The sequence below is a fragment of the Hemiscyllium ocellatum genome, chromosome 5 (assembly GCF_020745735.1).
Source record: "Hemiscyllium ocellatum isolate sHemOce1 chromosome 5, sHemOce1.pat.X.cur, whole genome shotgun sequence".
Lineage (NCBI taxonomy): Eukaryota > Metazoa > Chordata > Chondrichthyes > Orectolobiformes > Hemiscylliidae > Hemiscyllium > Hemiscyllium ocellatum.
The window spans coordinates 79611484-79631674 of record NC_083405.1 but is presented as its reverse complement, the minus strand read 5'-3'; the positions used below and the strand labels follow the sequence as shown (position 1 = coordinate 79631674).

The window sequence follows — 20191 nt, the reverse complement described above, 5'->3', positions numbered from 1 at the left end:
TCTGTACCAAACCAGTCTGATTGGAGCCTGGCCAGGTTTATTACCTTTCTGAAAAATATCAAGGGCAGAGTCTCTTTGAGCGGAGGAACAGCTTTTAGATTTCAAAAAAAGACTAGCTTTGTGATACAGGTTAACAGCTTCAATCAGGGAACTTATATTCTATGAGATTCACCTTCTGACCTCATTATAATCACTACAGAGGCAAACTTGCAGATGGTTCAAGATAATGAACTTGTCCATGCATCTGAAAAAAGAAAATGTTGGAAATCACAGTTGACGTCAGCTCTGATAAAGAGTTATCTAGACCCGAAATGTTAGCTTGTTTTCTCTTCAAGGATGCTGCCTGATCTGCTGTGATTTCCAGCATTTTCTGTTTTCAGTACAGATTTGAGTATTGCAGTATTTTGTTCCTACATTGGCCATGCTTCTGTTGTCCTTGTCCATCTAGATGGTAGAGGGCATGGGTTTAGAAGGATCTGTTGCTGTAATCTTAGTGTGTTACTTCAAAATACTTGCAACGTCTTTTACAATCTCTTTTTATATTCCTGGTTAGATTACTTTAATATACTATTTTCTCCCGTTTTATCAATCTTTGGTGAGGTTTGCTGATTTCTAAAATAATCTCAGTCCTCAGGTACAATCTTGCTCTGCAACATGTATAGAATTTTCATCAGAGTGGCAGCAGTGTTACTACTTACAAGATAGTGTGTGGCAACTTTTAGTGGAATGCATTCTGATGGAACGTTTTGAATTATTAGTTTCAAAACTTCCCATTTTTCATTTATTGTCATATGTTTCAATCTAACTACTCCACCAACATTAGGCAATACTTTCCTCACAATTATGTAATTGGCATAAGTTTCAGATTTTGTTTCTGATTAGAGTACAGGTTATTCAGTTATGACACACATTTCATCAATACGATTTCACTGTACTGTGATTGATCAATTGGAGATGCTGTATGTACAGCGTGAGCTTTTAAAATGTGTGTTGGCTGTAATGCAATTATAGCACCAACACTTTTAGCCCTGTTTCTAAAGTACAATTTTTCTATAATGCAGGGTTGGACAAGAACGCAACCATTGCATTATAGCAGAACTGACTGTACATTGTTTTCAAACTTAACATGGAATTAAGTTGCATTATGATCATTGTTCCCCAGTGGATCTTTCACCATTAAATTGTTAATTTATCCTATTTCACTGCATAATACTAGAAACAAAATAGTTCTATCCTGAGTTGGTTCCATAACATATTGCTCCAGGAAACTGTCACTAAAGCATTGTACAAACTCATGTTCCAGATTACCTTTGCCAAATTGGTAAAAGGGCACTTCCCATACTGAGCAGCCAGTGAACATTACCTGTTTATAGATTCATCTTCAATTAAAGAGCACATATTATTATTCATCAATCCTTGCCTGTGACTTGCACACTTACGTATAAGGGTCAATTTGAGAAGGAATCAAAGCCAAAAGCTTGTTCAAAGTTGTAGGTTTAAGAAGTGTCTTAATTGGTGAAGGAAACGTTGATGATCACTAAGGTTAGGGGGAATGCAATACCAGTCCTTAGGGCTTAGGCACCTGAAACATGTGAAGGAATAAAATGGAACATGTTGAGGAGATCAGAATTAGAGAAGCATCAATGCCATACAAGGTATGGGGCTGAAGGAGATTACAGAGCTGGGGGAAGGGGGGGGGGCAAGGCCGTTGCATGATTTGAAACAAAAATGATTAGAAACAAGATATTGCTTGCCTGGGAGTCAATGCTAATCAATGATTACAGGTGACAGGGGAGTGGGATTTGATGACAGTAAAAACAAGGCAGCAAATTTTCACGACCTTAAAATTATAAAGGATACCATTTTGAAGTCTAGCCAGGGTGCATTAAAGTGGTCAAGTCTGAGACACAAATGAGGATTTTAGTTGCAGGTCAGCTGAGGGACAAGCAAGGTTGAATGATGTTTGAGTAAAAAGTGAGGTCTGCAGATGCTGGAGATCAGAGCTGAAAATGTGTTGCTGGTTAAAGCGCAGCAGGTCAGGCAGCATCCAAGGAACAGGAAATTCGACGTTTCGGGCAAAAGCTCTTCATCAGTGAATGATGTCTGAGCAATGATGACGAATTCATCTCGGTGTTGAGTATGACACAAAGGTTGCAAACAGTCTAATTTAGTCTCAGACAACTGCTGTGGAGGGCAATGAATCAATGGCTATTGAAGTTTGGAGCAGGGAATGAAGACAATCACTTCAGCTGTCCCAATATACAAACGATAGAAATTACTTCTCATCTAGCATTGGAAGTTGGATAAATAATCTGACAATTTAGCAGTAGTAGAGAAGTTGAGAAATGCATTTGTGATGTAGAGCTGGATGCCATCAACTTACATACAGAAAACATTGCTGTACATTCAGGTGATGCTGCAAGGGATAGAACTAAATTAGGAATAGGAAATCCACAGATAGATCCTTAGGCGATATTGAACACAATAGTGTGGGAACGTGAACAGAAGCCACTGCAAGTTATGCTTAGATAAATAATGTAATAATATTCTTGCCCTCAGTGTAACACAAATTAAGTATATGGATTCCATTCACTTGAAGATCTCCGGGAGGTTAAGTTACAGCTAACAAGTATATATAGTTCTGTGTAATCTCCAGACACAGTCTGTGCCTCGAGTGCTCTAGTGCAAGGAACTTGTGGTACGTTGTAATACTTATCTCATTTGTAAACTGAGCTTTTCAAGGGACAAACTCCAAGGGTGATAATACATCAGATAAAAATAGAACCAGGTGAGAACCCAGTAGCACTGCAGTGGAGAAGTGTTAGAGGAGCAGGATACATTTAAAGACTGCCTACAGGTTGAGAAGGATGGTAAGAGATAGTTCCATTTTATCTCAGTCACATACGATGCCATTTATAACTTTGATAAGAGTTGTTTCAGTACTGTGGCAGGGCTTCAAACATGAAATTTCATAATGGAGAAGCATGAATTTGGGAGAAAAACTATTCAAAGAATATTGAGAGAAAAGGAAATTTGATGATGAAGTCGCAGATTATTTGGATAGTGGAGGTTAAAGAGTTGATTTATAGAGTCATACAGTTGTACAGCACGGAAACAGACTCTTCGGCCCAATTTGTTCATGTTGACCAGATATCCTAAACTAATCTAGTCCCATTCATTAACATTGAGCACATATCCCTCTAAACCCTTCCTATTCATGTACCCATAAATGCTGCAACTGTACCAGCCTCCACCACATCCTCTGGCAGCTCATTCCATTAAGTATTCTTAAGTGAATGTGTTTAAAGTCCATAAAAATTAAGAAGAATCCTAATGCCATATGTTAAATTGCATTAATTAACAGAAACAGTAATTTCTATGTGCTACTCAAAATGACTCATACTGCAAGTTGCATACCCTTGCCATTATTCCAAGTGTAATTGTCATAAATTCAGTTCACCCTATCACTGTTCAACCATGATGGGAGTGAGCAATTGGATCAGTGTAAATAATGGGTTAGTTAAGTTGAATGCAACCCATATAATATGATTATGGGCTGTGCTAAAAGCAACCTATGTCATGACAGGATCCAGGCGCAGGGCTGGGTAAAAGAAATGGAATGATGGAATCAGGTTTTTTTAGATTAGATTAGATTACTTACAGTGTGGAAACAGGCCCTTCGGTCCAACAAGTCCACACCGACCCGCCAAAGCGCAACCCACCCATACCCCCACATTTACCCCTTATCTAACACTACGGACAATTTAGCATGGCCAATTCACCTGACCTGCATATCTTTGGACTGTGGGAGGAAACTGGAGCACCCGGAGGAAACCCACGCAGACACGGGAAGAACGTGCAAACTCTACACAGTCAGTTGCCTGAGTTGGGAATTGAACCCGGGTCTCAGGCGCTGTGAGGCAGCAGTGCTAACCACTGTGCCACCGTGCCACCCACAAAAGTTCTAAAGTCCTTGAAAAAGATATTGAGTCCTACAGGCTTCAGAGTCCCCAAGCAGAAAATGAGATATTGTTTTTGGAGCTTGTGCCGAGACTCACTGAAGCAATGCAGTAGGCCTCAGACAGAAATGTTGGCATGGGAACAGGTTGGTGTGTTGAAGTGGCAGTTAACTGGAAGCTCAGGTACAGGTCTCCTGCAAAGCAGTTGTGCAGTATGTGCTTCATCTCCTCAATGCAGAGCAGACCACATTGTAAGCAGTGAATATAGTGGTCTAGATTGAGTGAAGCACAGGTCCAACCTCTGCTTCACTTGAGATCTTGGATAGCGAAGAAGGAGGAGATAAACCAGGAGGTGTTATACTTTCTGTGATTTCATGGAAAGATACGATGGCAGTGTGAGGGGTGCTGGGAATGAAGGAAGGAACATTGTCCTGAAGGGAACAGTCCCTCCTGAAAGCTGACAAGGGAGGGGAGGGGAATGTATGTCTGGGACATGCATCCTATTGGGGGTGATGGAATGGCAGCTTGCAATCCTTTCAGATGGCGAGGCTGCAAAGGTGGTAAGTGATGACTGGAGGACCCTGTCCCTGTTGTGAGAGGGAAGAGAAGGGCCAAGTGCAGAAGTGCATGAAATGGGCTAAACATGGCTAAGGGCCCAGTCAACCATGGTAGTGGAGATTTCATGGATAAGGTAACTGTGGATGTTCTGACACCCGTCTGTGGAAGGTGGCATTGTCAGGACAAATACGACAGAAAGGGAGAATGGGGAGAATGGAATGGAGTCTTTACAGGAAGCAGAGTGTAAGGATGTAAAGTCCAGCTAACTGTGGTAGTTTCTAGGTTTGAAGTGGATATCGGTAGCCAGCTTATCTCCAGAAATGGAAACAGAGATGATGAGGGAGGTAAGGGAGGAATCAGAGCTGGACCAGGTGAAGATAATGGCAGATGAAAATTGCAAGCAATATTGATAATTTTTTCCAATTCCGAAAGAGAGAGGGAAGCAGCACCAATTATGTCATTGATGTACTGGAGAAAGAATAATGGGGAGTGATCCAAGTAGGATAGGAACAAGGAATGTTCTGCATAGCTGAGTATCAAAACCTAATGTACTACCTGACAATCAGCTCATTTTCGCCTTGAAATATTCAATCTTTCAACAGGACCAATTTATTTTAGTTGACAAAATATTGTCAACCTGCACCCAAGGGTAGTCAAAACTCCAATTCTGAATCGAATTAAAAGAACAATAGATGCTATAAATGGGAAAAGAACAGGATTGACATTCTGTTGTTTTTTTGTTAACAGGATTTAGACCATAGACATTTACAGCCGAGAAGAGAGCCATTCAATTTGGAAGAACAGTCATACTTAGTTCCACACCATGCTTTTGTTTGTGACTCTTTATAGAAGGACCTTATTCCAAAAATATTTCATAATCTTGTACTTTTGATTCATGATAATTGAAAAGAAATTGGGCCAAATGCTAACTTAGAAAGAAGTAAAAGAATACCTATGCAACAATGAAGCAATTCGGTTAGAACTAATTATAAACAGGATGATTATCATTATTGTGTTTTCATGGGCTTGGACCTTGGACAATACTGGCATTTGTATGTTAAATATGTTTATATATTTAAAAGCACACCAGACTATGTCAATGCCTTTGTATTAAAGTTTTAATTTAAAATGGTTTCTACAACTATTACTGCATCACCCCAAAATTCCAAACTTTGATCTTTGGACAATTACAGCTCAGCATCTTCTCAATCTTCTGATCCAAAGCATTAAGGCCCAAGCTGGCAATGTACTGGCACAACTTTTGTGGAAACTCTAGGGGAAAATCATCTGCAATATATCAGGTAATTCAAAAGCATAAATTGAAATACTTTGCTTGAATTAAAGCAAGATGTAAAATGCCAAAATAAATTATAATGACTTGACAATTTTAATGATGAGTTTCAAGCTTATTTTTAACTATCAGCAAATGAAAATCCTTTCCAACAAACCTAAAAACTAAAATAAATAAAAAGCACTTTATGTCAATATGTTTGAATATTGCTGAAAGAAATGCATGCTGGTAAAGCTTTTAATCTTGTACTCATCGAGACAAGTACAAAACCGACAAACTGTGAACAATCATAATATTACTTCTATGAGGAGATGTTGCACAGGTTTGGCCATTAATCATTGAAGTTTAGAAGAATGATCTTTTTGAAACAAATAAGGTTTTTATGGGGGCTTGGTAAGGTAGATGTGATGAAGTTGTTTACCCTTGTGGGAGAGTCAAGGTCCAGACTTTGCAGAATAAGGTACATATTTTCAGAATAAGGTGTCACCATGACATGAGGATCAATTTCTTCTTTCAGAGGGTAGTGAATCTGTGGAATTCTTTAATGCAAGGAGCTGTCATGCTGGGTGGTTAAATATATTTTAAGCGGAGGTAGACAAGTTCTTAATCTAAAAGAATTAGTGGTTAAGGGGAAAAGCAGGAAAGCAGAGTTGAGCATTTTCAAATCAGCCATGACCACAGTGAATGGCAGATCAGACTCAAGGTGCTGAATGGCCTACTTCTGCTCCTATGTCTTATGGTTTTCCAGGAGAAAACATGTTAATGGAAGAGCTAGTTGATTCTGATTGGATGAGTCATTGCCATGGAGAATGCAATGGGAGCACTATCAGCTTCCCCAGCTCCTGGGTGCAAGGCCTGAGCATATAACTTCTGTTTGTGGAGGATGGGCCCTGAATATATGAATGCATGTCACACCTAGCAAGCATTAATGAGCCACATGCCATGGCTGACTGATTACTTGAAATAGATTGTGCAGCTGTTAATGCATTCAGGATTCTTACATTTTTCCAGCTAAGTTTCCTTGACCAATCCATGGGTAGTGAGCATACTGGACAAGCAAACCAAAAAATTGGATTATTTGCTGAGATTAGAGCTTGTTTCCATCAAAAAGTAAATTTTTATTGAACATATTTCTAAGGTAAATTTAAGACATTAATAAGTAACTGGGCAACTGCTATAATTGCACAATTTATGGTACAGGGTTTCTCAAAGTGGGATCAGGACCCCACTTGGTTACAAGCTAAAATTTTGGGATTGTGAGCTCCAAAAGTAGTAATGGGCTCCACAGAACTCTGACTGAGTTATAACAACAGTGTTCTGCAGACAGACAGATACCCATTTACTCAGAACACCACCACTCCCCATCCCACTCTCACAGGTCTTCCACCCACTCCTGACAATTCTCACTTTGGAGTCGGGAAAATGTCCAGATCTCAAAATTGGGTCACTGTGTGAAACAGCTTGGGAAGCACTCTTATAGTAAGTACATAATACATGTTATATTTGAATGAAAACAATGTGGAAAAAGTGCTAAGGTTTTTAATTAAGGTCTCTACAACGTTATTTGCAAGGCACAACAGATCCTTACACAGACATTTGGCTTCAATACATACAAGTTATGAATCTCTTTGGATTCCTGCTTCCCTATCAGTCCATTGTTGCTCATCCAATTGAATCAGTCAATTAGGCCTTCCAACAGGGAGCCATGGTATCTTGATCCGATTGTCCAGTACCACAAATAATATTTATTAAGTGGATATGATTTGTAATATTGCTATATGGGATGTTGGCTTCTAAAATAGAGGTAAATGGATTTTTGGCTTCAGTTTTGTGAATTTTTTAAATAAAAGTCAGAAACAGTGTTCCCTTGAATTTTCTCAGCTGCTCAGGCTATGATAGTGAACTCCAGAACCGAAGCCATTGGCAAGCTGATGCTAATGCTATGCGCAGAATATTGGAGCAGCTCCCCACAGTCACACAGGTTAGAGGGCTGGTTGGTCAAAAAGTAATTTTTGAACAGTGAGTTCAAAATAGCACCTCATTAAAGCACGCAATTTAAACAAATGACTAGACAAAGTCCCTGGTAAGTTAATTGTTGAAATCTTCATAATTTGATCTTTTATAATGCACTGGAAGAGAGGCCAGGGCCATAAGAAGTTTCCATTCATAAAAAGAAAGATATTCCCACCTGTTGAAAGGCAGTTTTGGTTTTTGGTCATTTCCAAGCCATCAGAGATGGAAACAAATCTTCAACTCTTTTAGCAGTACGAGTAGGCATAACTGGAAAATGCCCAGAGTTTTTCTTGGAATTTAGTAAAAAAATAGTGAGTCAACAAGTCTCTCTGTGGGTGAATAATGTCTGGTGACTGTTCCGGTCATTCTTGAAAGGAAACACTTGTGATCTCATTGGATGAGTAAGAAAGTTTAAAGTGAAAATAGGACTGATCCTCCACTGTGCTTGAGCATCTGTGAAGGATATTGTTGGGTGTTGCTTTGTGCTGTTTATGACACAATCTTCCAAATTGCCTTATATAAAGCTATTGTTTTCCCTTTTTATGTGCAATTATTTTTGTCAAAAGTACATTATGAACTTATGACAGTTTAATGTGAATACATTCAATAACTGAACAGAGTGATCAAATTTAAAAAATAGAAATTATTACCTAGACTTCATGTTAGAATTCGACTTATCCATTTTACCATCAGTTGGAGTCATAACACATGGCGACAATCTCAACACAAATTCAAGTTCAGAGTGTTTATTTGATATTACCTCACCATCGCTCATCATGTTGTCTGAGCTATCTGGTAGATTTCTGCCATTATCCTCTCTCCTGATAAGCATCTACAGGGCCTGCTTGTTCTAGTTTGGTAAAGAAAAACCTCCTGATGATCTTCAAAAGAAAAGGTTTCTGTCTTAAGCAAAAAATGTAGTTTATTACAGTTATTGAATATGGACTTTGCTACTTAAATAATGAAGAGAACACAGATTGTAGACCTTCAAGATCTTAAGCTGCAATTCCCCTAAGTCTATGTGACACTATCTTCTTCACCCTAACAGAAAAACTACCTGGCTATTTGATTGTTTCCATGCATCCAACAATTTGATCTATAACCATTCTACTAATTTTGTTTTACCAACAGGGGGAATTTAATCTGGGGCTTTTTACAGACGCAGATCGCAGGAGAAAAGAGAAGCTCATGATCAGCCTGAAAACAGGGCCTCAGGCCTCATCTGAATATTAAGGGTAAACTGTTGATGTTTGGTACATCTCCATGGGCTGCCTGCACTTCTGAAACATTGAACATCAGGTTGTCTACACCAGATAAATTTTGCAACAGGCAATGGAAGGGAATGCATCACCTGGACTATATGGTGAGGGGAACACACTTTTTATTCTGAATCCATGCAAAAGATTTTTAAGAGATAAATACATTTACCATTAGTTACTGGAATGCTGAGGAATGCTGATCATGACAAGGGACTATTTGACAAGCCCAATAACAATATTCAGGGTGCCAATCCCACTTTTCAACAGATGCAAGGCTGCCATAACAATGCAGCACACAGATTTAGCAGTGGGACCAATGCCTAAGTACATTGAGTGGAAGTCATTCCAATGCTAAATCGATATTCTTTGCACATGGTTTGTATCCACAAAATGGATAGAACATAATCAGATTCTATCCCAATAGAAACAGAAGAAAAGTATGCACCAAGCAATAAGAAAATTGGAATGAAGAGGGGATTCAGAAAAAGGGAAGGCAGGAAAATTGTGAGACAAAGAGGAAACAAAACAATGTAACTAAGAGCAGTCCTAAAGTCCTTAAAAAAAGAACAATTCCAAAGATTTAATTACATTATATAAGCCATGTCAGCTTAGCACTGAAAAATGTTACACAACCACTTTTGTGCTGCTCTGTGCATTTCTTCTTGAAGACTTTATTTTTAGCATCAGTGAAAATGTCACATTTGGAATAAAAGGTGAAGAAGGTGAATGACAGATGAGTCCTTCCTTTCCATTTATCCCTACTTTGGAGAAATGAAACAAACAGCAATTCAGGGTCAATTTAAAAAAAATTAATTATTGAAACAAACTTTTAATCCTGATGGCACCGACTGGGTAATGAACTACAGTAGCTCAGATAAAACATGCATTCTAGTCAAACCCAGTGATATTTCATTTTGCTACACCACGTTTTCCATTATATATTATACCAGGTCAACTAGAACCACATGGGATTGTAGTCTGGATTTTCTTTGAAAGAAATTTACTGAAAAGAAAATACAGATTTGCACCATGTACTGTTTACTTCAACAGATTAAAACTGATACAGCAAAAATGCTGCAAAATTCAAAGACTCAATCCATTATAGTCAGGGAAATAGCTTACTAAGTCTTTCTGTCAACACCCTGCTAGCTCAGTTTCAAATTGAATTGTGTAATTGCAATGTAAGGGTGATTGGTAAATAATCAGTCTGACCTTTACAGGGAGTGTGTAATGGTGTAAAGGGCTGTGATGCCTTGCCCGATTTAAACTCAGATAGACAGATCACGTTTGCCAGTGTGGAGGCCTTGTGGTATAAAATGAGTCTACCAATACTAATCTGTAAATTTCTTTCATGCTGTTCCAAGCTTGTTGACTGTTCCTTACTGTTGCTACTGCACATAATGGTTCCTCCAAAAATATGACAAAGATGCATTGTGTATAAGACATGTAGGAGGGAGAAGTGCAGTGGGTGGCATTCACGGAGCAGTGGGAGAATTAAATTAAAAGTGTATATTATCTAGACATTAGGCTGAGGATAACTTTCATTCAGTTGAACAGTGTGGAAAGCCACTTCAGACAGTTCTTGGTAAGATAATAACTTACATTTGTGCACTGCTTAATATTACAAGGATTGTGTCTTATGGTAGATATTGTGAGTACAGGACATGGGAGGGGTGTGGCCTTCTGAACTTTGCCATCTGATTGAAAGGTGCTGCACTGGATAAATTGCGCATCTGTCAGCAGGTATGAAGGTGCAGGAAGCACATATAATCCAATGGCTACCATACACCCACTTCAATTAAATGAGAGACTTGTGCCTGGTGGAACATGATTAAAATCCATTGAAAGGCCTCATTTTGGTATTGTATCTATGGAAGTGGGAGGCCCATTCCAGTTGGGAAGCTCTGCAGCTGTAGCTGTATGTGATTGTGTCAAGCTGGAATGGGGATGTAACTTTGTGGGTTTGCAGGGTCGACAAGAGCCACAACCCCTTGAAGTCCCTTGCTTTTAGACCTCCCCCACCACCCCAAGTCTTTCAAATCCATCATCCCAACCTGCTCTCCAGTACCTACCAACTTGGGCCCTGCACAACCCCCTACCTTAACCATCAATCCAGGATCCTTAGCATGGAGGATGCATATGTTTCTGGCTACTGATCATGATCTTTCATTTCCTAGTAGATCAAGAACTGATAACATAATATTACTGCAACATTACCAGTACAATGGCTCATTAAGTGTTGCATTTTCTTCCATTAAGATGAATTAGCCACAGATACAAGAATGCATGACGATTCACTGCAATATTTCAGTAAGGTTCAGCAGTTGAACTGCTGCACAAGCATTCCTGTTACATCACAAGAACTTATTAACTGGGAGGGATATCAAAGAGTCTTGTACACAATTTGGATTGGATTTTATTGAGACATGTATGGTCTTGTCTGCTGGCTGAAGAGTCAGTGAGAGACATTGTTGCCTCCTCATTGAAGGCCCACTAGGATTGTGCCACTGAGGCACTAAATAGGCATCAGTGGTTTCCTTGGCATCAAGGATCCAAAGGTGAAATTCCCACCTGTAACAATTGCTGGCCAATCAGTGACTAAATGGCACCACCAGGGGGTGGTTGCTGGAACTGCACCAACTGGAGGTTCAGGGTCAGGGACCAACCAGGCCACAGTTAAGGAAAGATTGCATGGGTGTTATGGAAAGAGTGTCATGGGCAAAGGGATGTTGAGGGATTGGCAGCATGTTGGCTCTGAGGGTTCTCCCCTACTCTTCCCATGCTGCAATCAGGTAGTGAATGTTTTGTAACAAAGGTCCCGATCTTCAACCTTAGACGACCACAAAGAAACCACACAGTTTTTCTTGTTGTACACTCACATGCCACCATTGGGTTAATCCCTGCATGAGATAGCTACAGTTGAAATGTACTCGATGCATGCTGCAGAGATGTTTTGGAAAGCAGGCGGGAGATAAGTAAGTACTTCTCCATGGGGAGCTATACATCATTAAATTATTGCTTCAGTACTGGAGATCAGAGGCACTAGTGCACAGATGAACTGTACCTTGTACATTTTGAGATTCCTTCAAATGTTCTGTCTCTGGATTTCCGAACAGGCACTGAAGCTTCACAAACGTATGTAGATATTAAAGCTACAACATTATGTTGAATTATAGTGTGTGTTTTTTTCTGAACTCTACCTTCCTTACTTGGAAGCAGTTTAATATTTCAGACGTTCGAGGTCACCACGGTACTCATTCTTTATCTGGGGTCAGACAGCAAGTGCGATAGCAATCCAATCCAGGGTATCCCAGTCGAACCCACAGTCCTTCCAAAATCAATATCCATATCAGTGCCATTCATAATGGGTATTCCTACTAATTGTCTATTGTTTCCCTGCCCTACTCCCAATGGCACTTAATATCTAAGATATTTACACAATATATTGTACTAAGGACTTAGTGAAATAAATAGCAATCGCCACTAAGGGAGACAGATGTTGATAATGGATGTTGTGAAACTTGAAAGGGTTCAGAAAAGATTTACAGGGATGTTGCCAGGATTGGAGGCAGAATAGGATGGGAGCATCAGAGGCTGAGTGGTGTCCTTATAGAGGTTTATAAAATCATGAAAGAAATGGATGGGATAAATAGACGAGATCTTTTCCCGGGGTGGGGCAGTCCGGAACTAGAGGGCATTGGTTTAGCGAGATAGGGGAATGATATAAAAGGGACCTAAAGGGCAATTTTTTTCCACACACAGCGTGGTGCGTGTATGAAATGAGTTGCCAGAGGAAGTGGTGGAGGCTGATATAATTACAGCATTTAAAAGGCATCTGGATGGTTATATGAATAGAAAGGGTTTAGAAGGATATGGGACAAGTGCTGGCAATTGTGACTACATTAATTTAGGGATGGACAAGTTGGACCAAAGGGTCTGTTTCTGTGTTGTACATCTCTATGATTCTAAGACTCTAATTTAGCAAGTATTGTTGGACAGCTTATAAATCTGAGGGTAATGAAAATTCACAGACACTAGATAGCTCTAAAAAACCTCTGGAAAATTACATTCACATTTGACAGAATGTACTATGATTCAAAACCACACGGTGTCAAACATTTTAAACACCTCCCACCTCGTCTCCCCTAGTTTGTTTTTCTCCATCCTCTCACAGTTTGTGTTCTGCTTTCATCTTCTTTCACACAGTTTGTGTTTCACAATCTCTCAGTCTGTGGTTCTTCCACTCTGCTTCCCTCTCTATGTTTCTGAGGATGCAGAGGGATAGTGCACAAGTTTAGGGAGTAATGGGGAGGGATCACATACGCAGGCATCAGAAAGGATCATTCCCCCTGGGAAGGTCGGAGAAATTTGACACCCCGTTCATGGAGGCTCAGGGAGAGATCAGGGGAAAACACTTTAGTGGCCAACATTTCAAGCCTTGCCAAACCCAACTCACAGCTATTAACTTCACAGAGCCACTAAAATCTGAGACAGGCCATTGTGATAATGTTATAGACTCACCTCTTTTTACTCATCAATCTCCCAAACCCCTCTGGTTTAACCAAAAGAGGGCACATACACAGCAGGTTAGGATTGACTTTCCCATATTTCTAGAATTTAACCCACCTCTATGGCCAGGGATTAAAATTTTGTCAAAACGTATCTGAAGAACTGAAACAAAATATCAGCTTAACTAAGAGTCTAAATACCTGCCCCCACTCTAATTAAAGAAAAAAAACAGGCTCTCTCTCTCCTCGCCTGTCCCAGAGGCTTGGTCTTCAGACATTACCATAACTCAATGAGATGTATTCTGTTCATAATCTCACTTAAAATGCAAGTTTGAAAATTGTTTGAAGTAAAATAAAATACTTAAGCCACAAATTAGTTACAAAGGTTGTGACAAGTTTGATTTATTTTGTACAATATATCTTTGGATTAGTGGAGTCCTATATATGTTGATACAGTAGAACCTAAAGTAAGCCAAGCAGTGGAAATTAATGGGTATATAACACTTAAGTTATAAATGAACTAATGAAAGACATGAACGGTTTAAATTTACTGATTTATGGAAGTACTTCTTTGAAGTCCTTATAATTCTGTAGAAAAGTAAATGCACGAGCAGCTGAATATTTCATTTGGTCAATATGAATAAATGAGAGAAATCTGGCTTGTGCCGAAACTGCATTGCTAGTACACTGTTGTATTTGCTTCCAATCCGTCTTAACTATAACAAAAAGAATCACCATGAATTTTTAATACAGTATGGGTTTTATGAATAAGTTTAAAAATAAGAATCAGATTGCTTACCATTCTTCCTGTAAAACATGATATCTCCTTTAAATTCTGTCTTTTCATCCAAACCTTTCTCGATTTGAAGTGTTACCTGTTCATTTGTCTCAGCACCATATAAAAACTTACAGCTACAGCTCTTCTGCATGACTTCAGTGCGAGCAAATCCAGTGAGTTCACAGAAGCCATCTGAGCAATAAACTATAGGGAATCCCTTTGCCACCTGTGCGTTTGCAAGAATAAAGTTACTGTCTGTAAAAGAACAGAGAAAAGAACAGAGATTAGAAATGGTAGGTCTTTGTGGGAGCTTCTGCTCAATGGCTTCACAGCTGCAGATTCAAACACGAGACCAGCGCTTCCCAAACATTTTCCCATTATGACCCCATTTTGATGTTTGAAATTTGTCATGGTCCCTCAGTGACTGGCAGAATGTGGAGGTGAAGATCTATGACAGCAGAGCAGGAGGGTCAGCCATTGTTGCTTTGCAGCATGGAACATCAAAATTTCAGCTCGTGGCTCCACTGGGGGTCCCAATCCCCACTTTGGGAAGTCCTGAACCAGCAAAATAAATTAGAAATTTAACATAGACATTGTTGCATGGAAGGAAAAGAGCAGGTTCTATCTAGACCCCTTTGACAATCCTGGCAGTCACTTGGTATAATGATAATGCAGTTGTTGACTACAGCAGGGGAGTAATCAATCTCTATCAAACAAATACACATCCAACAGAACAGTCATGAAAGCAACAGATTCCCTGGCAGTTAAGAGCTTTGGAGCCATAGGTTGGAATCACTTATTGCTCTCAAGCATGTTATACTTGTCAGACAGTACTTAACACAGGTGACAGGGGTCTTGCTCACTGGCTAAAGAATTGGCAACAACTGACATCACCTCTTTTTGGGAAAGCAATCACCTAAGAGCTAATTAGGCACTTAGCCGATCAAAGGCAGGCCTTCCCCGAATTCAAGGATCACAATGGAGGAGGTACCAAGCCTGGAGGTAGAAGCTAGCACAAAGGGAAATTAAGGAAAGGGGTTTAGCAACAAGGGGAAGAGGGATATCACTGAGCAGGCTTCCATGAGCCTTCCCACCACGGATTGAATCAGGTCGGAGGCTGGACCGGTGACAAGGTCCCCATCCACCACCTTCACACCTCATTAAACATTCCCCACTGTCAAAATCACCACGGAGTTGGGCATTATATTCCACCTGCTATGTTTAAAATTATTCACATACTCACGTAAAATTATTTTCTAAAAAAAAATCCAATTTTGTTAGGTAATTAAATCACATTTACCATACGTGTGTGAATGTACTGTAATTTACCAGCAATTATCAATCCTTCAGTGTAAATTTTTGCTCCCATAATGATTGCATAATTCTTGCTTCTCATTTTGAAAATAGAAGCTGAGGGAGCTCTGAGTGTATTCCTACTGCTCTGTGACACATTTTTGAGACATCTGACTTCCACAACTCTTCATTTTCCTTACAATACCTTCTGTGCTGAATTCTTCTAGCACTCTACCAAGGCCAAGATAATGGTTATGTCTCTGTTGCAGCAATTTAAAAAAAAGCAAAGTCAGGCAAAATTCCTGCTCTCTCATGGCAAATGCCTTGGGATAAAACTTTATTTTACAAAATATTTCTTTTTTTAAACAGTGATGGTAGTAACAATGAAATCTTTATTAATCCCAGGATTTTCCTATTCCTACTTTAACAAGGACAATATATTTAATTACAGTAGATGAATAATGATACATTTATTGATTTCTATACAAGGAGTATATTTTACCCTCTAAGTAACTTTTCTCAGCAATTATTAAAAACCTTAAGGAATAGTGAACCAGAAATATGCTTCTTCTTGCTTCTCATTTGCAGCCTTTAACTCAGGAAAGAGTTGGGAATTTTGTAATCATAAGTTTCATGAATTCTGTTCTTCCTTTTATACGTTGGTGAGCCATTATTCTGCTCAGGTCCCCAGAAAAAAAGAAACAAACTTGAAACAGTCACAAAACTTTCAGGCAGTCAACTGAATATTAGATTTTGAAACATTCCTGCACTGAATCACATTTTTGAATAATTCGGTGCTTAAACACCAAGGTGGCACAGTAGCTCAGTGGTTAGCACTGCTACCTCACAGCACCAGGGACCTGGGTTTGGTTCCAGCCTCGGGCAACTGCCTGTGTGTAGTTTGCATGTTCTCCCTTTGTCTGTGTGGGTTTCCTCCCACGATCCAAAGATGTGCAAGTTAGATGAATTGGCTGTGCTAAATTGCCCATAGTGTTCAGGGATGTGCATGTTAGGTGCATTAGTCACCTAACATGTAGAGGAATGGCTCTGGGTGGGATACTCTTCAAAGAGTTGGCATGGACTTGTTGGGCCGAATAGCCTGTTTCCACACAATAGGGATTCTAATTCTAAATTAAAAACAATGTGTGCAGATGTGTGTGACTGGAAGAGGGTGGAAAATTTCTCAAAGTTGTGCCTTGGTATTCTCCCCCAAAATGTTCTTATCTTTAGGAAATCTTGTGGGATGAGGACAGCAGTATTTGCTCACTCAATACCAGCAGCTAGTCTTATCGGATAAGTTAACAGCCTTCGGGTGGCAAGTTGGTGACACCGTTAGGATATTCCTAACAATGGGCGGAACCCTGCTAAAGGCAAAACCAGCAGGAATCTGGAAAGGACATCCTGGGGGGTGGGCCAGGAGGTCAGCTGTTAATGCTACCGTGAAGTCTAATCCTCCAATTAGCCAGGAGCTGTGAGGATGATGGGTTACAGCTGAAGTCACAGGCTCCCTCTGTGTAGAGATTCCTGCTCCACAATGGTGACTCACCAGCTCCATTTTTAAACATTCAGAAGACACTTCCAACTTGGTGCACCCCCATATCAGCAGGAAGTGGTGGGACTCCCTACCACCCAGAGGCTGGTCACTCTCATCTGCCTTCCACCAATACAGTCATCAAATGAACTTTATTGTTTATATTATACAGATAGAGAAAAAAAAATCAGGAAATGAACAGGAGAAGAAGGTTGAAGATAAATTATTGCAGAAAAATATTTAAATTAATTTCAGTACATGTTGCATTTTTTTCTGGACTAGAATCCCTACAGTACGGAAACAGGCCTTTTGGCTCAACAAGTCCACTCCGACCCTCTGAAGAGTACCTACCCCAACACATTTCCCTCTGACCAATGCACCTAGCACTATGGGCAACTTTGCATGGCAAATTCACCTGACCTGCACATCTTTGGACTGTGGGAGGAAACCAGAGCATACCCACAGGGACATGGGGAGACTGTGCAAACTCCACACAGACAGTTGCCTGAGGCTGGAATCAAACCTAGGTCCCTGGTTCTGTGAGGCAGCAGTGCCAACCACTGAGCGACCGTGCCACCCCCATCATTTCCTGTGAAACTGAAAGGATTTGACATTCCATAAATCTAATCTTTATAAGGAGACTATTTGCAAAGGAGTAGAAGTGCTTATCATATTCAAGATTTCTAATTGATTGCAGCCTTGGGAGACCTCAACAGTGCGCCAACAGGACAACCACAGAACTGCTGACAGTAGCTTATTGTTTTCAATGTTTATACATGTGTGAGCTCTAAAACTTACTGTCAGTTTCAGAGGAGTAATAATGGCAAATGCTGACAGGTTTGCCACTGTCATTGCTTCCACAAAATCTGGGTCACTGAATCCAAGAAAGAAACTCACTTATGGAAGCATTATTCTTCAATACCTTTAGGCAATGAACTGTTTGAAATGTACAGTTGGACATAGAAAAGAGGCATTTAGTGGTTTACTCAACACGTACTGTATGGTGGGAATTTGCTGGTGATTTTCCAATGTGTACAGCCAAAAGGTAGAGCTCCCCACTGCCATGCACTTACCATGCCTCAAGCCACCGGTGAACACATAGTGTTTCACTGAATGCAGAGACTAGAATTAGAGATCGGAGATGACATTTCTAATTATAGAGACTAGATTATTGAGACTAGAATCAAAACGCGTGGTGTTGGAAAAGCACAGCTGGTCAGGCAGCACTCGAGGGACAGGAGACTTGACGTTTTGAGGGTAATCCTTTCATCAGGAATGTTGGGGATGTGGTGCTCAAGGGGGCTGAGAGATACATGGGAATGAGTTGGGGCTGGGGGAAAGTAGCTAGGAATGTGATCGGTAGATGAAGTTGAGGGGCTGATGGTGGTAGGTCGGAAAGGAGGGTGAAGCGGATAGGTGGGAAGGAAGATGGACAGGTGGGAGAGTTTAAGACGACGATGCCAAGTTAGAAGTTTGGATCTAGGATAAGGTGGAGAGAGGGGAGATCAGGAAACTGGTAAAATCAACATTTATCCCATGTGGTTGGAGGGCCCCAAAGCAGAAGATGAGGTGTTCTTCCTCCAGGCATAAGGTGGCTAGAACTTGGCAGTGGAGCTGACCCAAGACTTGAATGTCATTGACAGAGTGAGAGGGGGAGTTGAAGTGGTTGGCCACAGGGCAGTGGGATTGTTTAGTGCATGTGTCCCAGATATGTTCTCTGAAATGCTCCGCAAGTAGATGTCCTGTCACCGTAATGTAGTGGAAGCCAGAGCAACACTAGATGAGGTGTTCTGAATATTCAGGAAAATCTTCGCTGGGAGGTGAGGGGGGAGGTGTGGGCGCAGATTTTACACCTCTTGTGATGACAAGGTACTGGGAGTGGAGGGTGGCTTGCTGGTGGGGGGGGGGGGGGGGGTACATTAGCACATTAGACTTACAGTGTGGAAACAGGCCCTTCGGCCCAACAAGTCCACACCGACCCGCCGAAGCGAAACCCACCCATACCCCTACATTTACTCCTTACCTAACACTACAGGGCAATTTAGCATGGCCAATTCACCTGACCCGCACATCTTTGGACTGTGGGAGGAAACCGGAGCACCCGGAGGAAACCCACGCAGACACGGGGAGAACGTGCAAACTCCACACAGTCAGTCGCCTGAGTCGGGAATTGAACCCGGGTCTCAGGCGCTGTGAGGCAGCAGTGCTAGCCACTGTGCCACCGTGCCGCCCACTGTTAGGTGTGAACCTAACAAGGGAGTCACAGAGGGAATGGTCTCTGCGGAATTCTGAAAGGGATGGGGAGGGAAATATATCTCTAGTGGTGGGGTCTGACTGTAGGAAAATGGTGGAGGTGCATTGTATTCAGAGATTGGTGGGGTGAAGGTGAGGACCAGGGGTGTTGTGTTCTTTTTGTGATTGGAGGGGTGGGGTTCAAGGATGGAGGTGCAGGAATTGGAGGAGATGTGCTGGAGGATATTGTTGGCCATCTGGGAGGGGAAATTGTGGCCCTTGAAGTAGGAGACCATATAGGATGTTATGGAGTTGAACTGGTCCTCCTGGGAGCAGCTGTGGTCAATGCAGAGGAATTGGGAGGAAGGGATAGCATTTTTGCTGGGGATGGGAGGAGGAGTGGGAGGAGGTGTAGTTCAGGTAGCTGTGGGAGTTGGTGGGTTTGAAGTAGATGTCTGTGTTGAGTCGGTCACTGGAAATGGAGATAGCGAGGTCTAGGAAGGGGAGGGAGGTATCCAAGATGATCCAGGTGAGCTTGAGGCCATGGTGGAAGGTGCTTGTGAAGTTGGTGAACTTTTCAACCTCCTCATGGGAACACAAGGTGGCACTGATACAGTCATCAATGTTGTGGAGGAAAAGGTGGGGAATGGTGCGGGTATAACTGTGGAAGATGGACTTTCCACATATCCGACAAAGAGGCGGGCATAGCTGGGGCCCATGCGGGTGCCCATGGCTACCCCTTTAGTCTGAAGGAAATGGGAGTATTCAA

The 20191-nt window shown here is 41.0% G+C and overlaps 1 protein-coding gene across 1 annotated transcript in view; it reads right to left on the bottom strand.

Annotated features, from left to right (window-relative positions):
- Positions 1–20191, bottom strand: part of LOC132816083 (potassium voltage-gated channel subfamily H member 8-like) — a 438395-nt gene that overhangs the window by 297558 nt on the left and 120646 nt on the right. Inside the window, exon 2 of the mRNA XM_060825513.1 lies at positions 14388–14621. Coding sequence (XP_060681496.1) covers positions 14388–14621 — 234 coding nt within the window. The remainder of the gene's footprint in view (positions 1–14387; positions 14622–20191) is intronic.